Source organism: Anas acuta, chromosome 1 (genome assembly GCF_963932015.1).
Source record: "Anas acuta chromosome 1, bAnaAcu1.1, whole genome shotgun sequence".
Classification (NCBI taxonomy): Eukaryota; Metazoa; Chordata; class Aves; order Anseriformes; family Anatidae; genus Anas; species Anas acuta.
The window spans coordinates 95,186,410-95,192,427 of NC_088979.1; the positions used below are offsets into that span (position 1 = coordinate 95,186,410).

The window sequence follows — 6,018 nt, forward strand, 5'->3', positions numbered from 1 at the left end:
GCGAGCCGCGCAGCGCTGAGGGGCGGTGCGGCCGCCATGCCTGCGCGGGGCCGGGCGGCGCCGTGACCTCCAGCGGACAGAAACAAAATGGCGGCGGCGGGGCTGGCGCTGAAGGTGATGGCGCGGGGAGGGCGGGCAGGGAGGGAAGGGGGGAGGCGGTGAGGGGCTGTGAGGGGCTGTGAAGCCACCGCTGTGCTGTCCCGTCCCGCAGGTGCGGCAGCTGAGCACGTCGGCGGTCAGGCCGGTGTCCAAGCTGGTTAAGGTGAGTGGGGAGGGGGTGGGAGCCGGCGGGTCCCCCCGTCCTGGGGCTCCCCGTGCTGGGGCTGCCCCTGAGCCGCGCTGTCGCCCTTAGCCCCCCGTGCAGGTGTACGGGCTGGAGGGCCGCTATGCCACCGCGCTGTACTCGGCCGCCACCAAGCAGAAGAAGCTGGAGCAGGTGGAGAAGGAGCTGCTCCGCGTGTGGGTGAGCAGCCCGGCAGCAGCCGTCTACCTGGGGCGTGGGGTGCCCCTGCCTGGGGGGGGAGGTGGGACTGCGGGTCCAAGCTGTGCGAGGGGAGCACCACCCCTAAAACACCCCTAAAACAAAGATACCTCCTGTAAGTGAGCTGTACCTGGGGCAGCCATCATCCTGCTAGCTTCTCATCTCTTCAGGCTTGCTCAAGGAGCGACCTTGTTGCCCACTTGGATGGTTTGTTCAGGCCTGGAGGACTTGTGGTGTGTTTGTTTTATTGTTATAATGTTGTGTGTGTGTCCTCTTAGACTCTTTTGAAGGACCCCAAACTGTCCAGTGTTGTTATGAACCCTCATACCAAGAGCACAGTTAAACAAAAAGCTGTGAATGACGCTCTAGCAAAAGAGAAGATGTCCCCTATTACTGTCAACCTGATGAGTGAGTAATCATTTTGATTCCGAGAAACATCCAAGGCTGGTGGTTGTTACTGGTAGCAAACCAAATCTGCTTCCAGTGGGTGCTTTCAACCCTTTTGACACATCTACTTCTTCCATCCAGACTTGCTTGCTGAGAACGGTCGCTTGCGCTACACTCCAGGCATTGTGTCTGCCTTTGGGAAGATCATGAGCGCGTACCGAGGAGAGGTGCTGTGCACGGTCACCACCGCACAGGTAGGTTGGGAACTTCTAGGTTCACCTGAACAGATACAGGCATAAAAGGCAAAATTACTTAGCTTTATTTTGGTTTCTATAATACAAGCATCTTGCTGTGTGAGTAGTGAGGAAAAATCTCACCTCTCCTAGGGTGAAAGTGTCTCTCCGAATAGTGTTTTGATATCCAAAAATTGTTGGTAAACAATTAAATGTGTTCCTCCTGTTTCAACTTAACAGGTGACATCTTTCTTTCCTATGTGTGAACCCAGTGGCTGATAAGTCAGCCTTGTCTGCCTCCGCTCTTATTTCTGTCACTGAAATGGTACTGATCAGGTGTTAGAGCAAAGCAGAAGGCTGAGGACTAAGAATGCCTATGGCATTCTTAGAATGCAAGAAGCTGCAAGAAGCAGCTACATAATTCACTGTGTGCAGTAATTGGGGAAGTGGCTAATTCTGGAACTGCAGGAGGAATTTTTCAAAGGCAGATGATTCTTGCTGATTCTTACAAAGGTGAGAAGGAAGATGTATCTGTAAGCTGTGAGGATGGAGATGTGGGGATTCTGGCACTTGATTAATTTCTTTGGTGATAGATCCATGCCCAGGTCTGTTAGAGCAGGAGCTTGCCTGCAATGTACATCAAGTAGTTCTGTAGGCCTTGGTTGGGGCTAAAATGAACTGCCTAGTGGACTAAGTAAAAAGAGTCACCTATCTCAGGGTGACTGGCTCTCTGTAGGCCACAAGCACAGACTGTTAGCCTTCAGGGATGTGTAAACTCACAAGCCTGTGTAAACCTTTTCATGAATTTTCCCAAATAATTCATAAGTAAAGTTACTTTCCTGCTGCCTGTTGTGGGGGTAGCGGTGATGGTTTCTTTTGGCTCTCAACTGTTAGCTATTAAATATAAATTATTGAAATTGCCGGTAATGCAAAAACACTACTTTTCTGTGAAATCTTTAATTTCTGTCACAGTGATATATGAGCAGCTCTTTGGGAATGCAAGGGTAATTTCACAGTGCTTCTCCCACGGGGACGCAAAGTTCCTCCATGGTGATGGGGTGCTCTCTGCCCGTGTCCTGAGTTGCTGTCCTGTGCTTTAAGTCAAATTTTTCTTAGGCAAATAATCTGAACTGTTAGAAACAGCAAAATTTATCTTTTCTTATATAGCCTAAATGATGCTGTGAAGGTCTTCTGTTGAGTGCTTAGTTTGGCAAGTAAATATGCTTGCTTGCTGAAGATGTTACCATGAAGCTTTTGCTAGAAATACATATGCAGAGAACACAACGTTTCATGAAATTAAAGGAGCACAAAGTGACTTCTGTTTCTGTGCTGTCATGTGGTTATTGCTGTCCAAGAAGGTTGCTTACTCTGCCTTGCTGGAAGTGCCTTTAATTTTTCTCTTCAGATTTTTCTAACAAGTGTTCTCATTATATTATTTGAATTTTTAAGTCCTTAATTTTCCTTGTCTTCTGCTCAAATTTTTCAGCCCTTGGATGATGCCAGTCTCACTGACCTAAAAAGTGCTCTGAACGGATTCTTGGCTAAGGGAGAGGTCCTGAAGCTGGAGACCAAGGTACGGATTTCTGATTTGTACATATATTTAATCAAGTTAATTTTCAATTGAGCTTCTCTCTCTCTGATCTTTTTTTCTTTAAAAAGGAACAAACAATAAAAATATGTTGTGTATTCATTGTATTTAACACACTTCTGTGCTTTCTTCTAGACCTGATGATGCTTTAATTACTAAAATCTTAACTTCAGAATGTACTGTTTGCAAAATTCTCTTTTTACAAATGTAAAAATTGTATACTAGGTCAGCAATTTTTTGCTAATGGAATTCCTGTTCAATACTTCTTCTTTAGACGGATCCATCAGTGCTTGGTGGAATGATCGTCAATATTGGGGAGAAGTATGTAGATATGTCGACGAGGACAAAGATCCAGAAACTCACCAAAATCATGAGGGAGACTGTCTAGCAAGCTGTCCTGACCATTCGCAATGAAACTTACAAGGTGGAAACAATAAAGTTATTCTTGAACTGATGGTTTCAAGTATTTTGATTCCAAAACACAGCAGGGGGAGAAAGATGATAAAACTAGTGAGTTTAACAGTCTTCACTGACCCTTTGGTGACACAGCTCACCTGTGTTACAGGTGAATGTTGCTCTGGAGGATACAGAGAATAACTCTGTATTAGCTGATAAATGTGGTCACAGAGTTGCAGTCAGACTCTGGTCACAGAGTTGCAGTCAGTCTCCAGAGAAAACTCCCAAGCAGGAAGCTGTCTGGCAGTTCAATGATCCTGCTGCTGCATGTGCTGCTTCTCTGTATGGGAAGAGAAGACACTGGAACTGCAGCCAGCAGATTCCTTCCTAAAGGTGACAAGGGCTGCTAAGCTGTCTTGTCATCAGTGTGTTCTCAACAGCTACTTCAGGCCTGCTTTACTTCCACACCTATAGAGTTCAGAGTTATGTACGTGCCTTAACCTAAAATTACCCTCTAAAATCTTGCTACTGGGAGTTTAACACAGAACAGCACTTTGACTATGTTACTGTACATTGTGCCAACCCAGCCCTAAAATAGCTGCAAAGAAATACATCCTCAAGGTGCAGGTTTTAGCAAGTGCAGAGCTAGACAAATGGACTCACCTCTTCATAAGATACTGAGGACACTGACCTCAGGGCTGCTGGCCAAATGCACTAATTATTAACAAAAAAATGGGAGAGACCAGAGTGGGACTTCCTATGTTCTCGTACAGCTGAGTCACAGTCACCAGCAAGCTGGATAAACACTGCAGATGACACACCTGGCCCCAGAGCAGGGTCTATATAAAGTAATAATGACACCTGGCATATTAAGCACTCACCTTTTAAGGGTTCTTTTATTTGTTGTTTGCTGTTTTTTCTATCTTGCTATGTATTTGGCCAACTCTCGTTTTTCCAACTGCAAACAATAGTACTGAGATGAAAGGTGGCGGGTGTCACAGGTGTTAAACGCTGCTAACATTCACTGCTGAGTCATCACTTGGCTTATAGCTACGTAGTCCTTTTTTCAAACAGGAATCTAAAGATTTAATGTCTTTGAGCACGCTTCTTCAGTACTTTTCAAGAAAGTAACAATACACAGTGAAGGTTGGAAAAAAAACAGGGTTTATTCTTGCATAATTTCACTTGCACAACTACAGTCTCATCTGTGTCAAACAAATTGCACAGACTAAAATCCGATCTGCAGTTTCAACGTTGGTGAATGCAGTCTGGGATGTGGCAGAATTCCTCAAACAGGTGAATGCAGCTGAAAGACTGGCTTAGTTTTGATACCGCCTGTAAATAGAATCATTTAACCAAGTATGGCAGAGGAAACAACACATTTAGAGCAACCGAAGTACAGTTGAGATTGTCCGATGAGAAACAGTGGTATGTGATTTGTAATTATTCATTATACCTACTACAAATGCTTTAAACAAACAAACAAAAAATTCACAGTATGGATGTATAACTGTAGAATAGTTGCCTATGACGTAAATGAACAAAACAAGTGCATTGTATTTTCTCTGAAAAAAGGAAAAGTAACTTTTTCCTCCTATCTGGCCAGATCTTAAGACATACACGTAACAGTTATTTTATTACGCCTTTGCAATCTTTAGGATCTTATGAATACAACATACAGTAAAACACTTCCTTTTTTAAGAAAAAGAAATTAACTGATACCATTTGTTTGGCAACAAAAAGTGCACTAGAAAGTAACACCACCATCATCAGGGAGGATATTCCCCGATTCTAAGTAATAACATTGAAAAAATACTACGGTTTTCAACAATTTACCAACACTAAGTAAAAAGTACCCATGACAAAGCCTGCAAAGGTTGGTAGAATCTAAACTCTGTTCTGGCAAGTTGAGGACTGAAATAGGGTGTTCTGCAAAAGCTGTTAGCAGTGAATTAGCCTGCTGAAAAGTGCTAACCCTTTACAATTTATAGCCTGGACAGGAGGAAGAGCTTCAACCCAGCGCAGACACTTGGTGAGTGACAAGAGCATCGTGCTCTCCATTTCCATTCCTTCCTCGCAGGCTGAAGCAAAGGCATTGGGTAACGTTCTCGTAAGATATTTTGTGATCAGCCACAGCAGGAGAACATTGGCAAGGCTGCTACTGATCATTCTGCCAAAGCCCATCGGGAAAACCATCCCCATGGGGGAGGCTCTGCATTTTACCCCTGATGAGGCAAGGCAAGAGGAAGAGAGGGCCAAGAGCACGAGTTGCCCAGGCGCCCAGACCAGCACCAGGAGGGCTCTGTGGTCCTGCACCCAACTTTCTCCCTTCCTCCTGGTGAGTGTGGGTTTCACCTCGAGGCCCTGCCCTGTGGAGCAGCTACTACCTGGGAGGGATTTCACTGCCAGGCAAATCTCACTGCCATCACCTGCTAGACAAACCACCCCGTTTTTTTTTGTTTTTTTTTTTTTTGAGGGGAAAAGAGCCTGCTGCTTACCAAGCTCTTATGTTTTCTTTCTGCCTCTATTTCTTCCTTTTTTTCCCCTCTTCTCCTGTCATCTGTGCTCACTGTGGAAGGCAGGAGCTGCTGCCTGAGAGCCTGACAGAAGGGCTCAGAGGAAGCAACAACTCCCTTCACTTGCACAACAGGCTGAGATCCCAGACACAAATCCTAAATCCAGGGTTAGCAACACTTTGCAGTGCTACAAGAAGCACGAGGAATTCACCTGCAGTTGCAGCAGAACCTTTTTCTGACAACTAGATCAAGCAACTAGGCTAGTTTAACATGTTCTTTATTCATTTAAATTAGGTCCTAAATATATCCACATATGTACAGAAAAATAATTTCCCAAGGATGGCCATTATTGTAAAATATTTAAAGGAACAAACAAAACTGTGTGCCTATAAACGTTTTTGTTAGATTTACTCAGTA

The 6,018-nt window shown here is 44.7% G+C and overlaps 1 protein-coding gene across 1 annotated transcript; it reads left to right on the forward strand.

The window, feature by feature from the left end:
• ATP5PO (ATP synthase peripheral stalk subunit OSCP) lies at window positions 1-3,143 on the forward strand. The gene is made up of 7 exons (XM_068688737.1): window positions 1-114; window positions 212-262; window positions 353-463; window positions 760-889; window positions 1,010-1,122; window positions 2,588-2,674; window positions 2,964-3,143. Exons 1-7 carry the CDS (start codon window positions 88-90, stop codon window positions 3,075-3,077), a joined length of 633 nt encoding a protein of 210 aa, XP_068544838.1. The 5' UTR covers window positions 1-87; the 3' UTR covers window positions 3,078-3,143.
• Window positions 3,144-6,018: the final 2,875 nt, after the last annotated feature.

Coding starts and splice junctions, on each gene's coding strand:
- ATP5PO (XM_068688737.1), top strand. CDS start 88: ATGGCGGCGGCGGGGCTGGCGCTGAAG. Junction 263..352: donor CGGTGTCCAAGCTGGTTAAG/GTGAGTGGGGAG, acceptor TGTCGCCCTTAG/CCCCCCGTGCAGGTGTACGG. Junction 1,123..2,587: donor GCACGGTCACCACCGCACAG/GTAGGTTGGGAA, acceptor CAAATTTTTCAG/CCCTTGGATGATGCCAGTCT.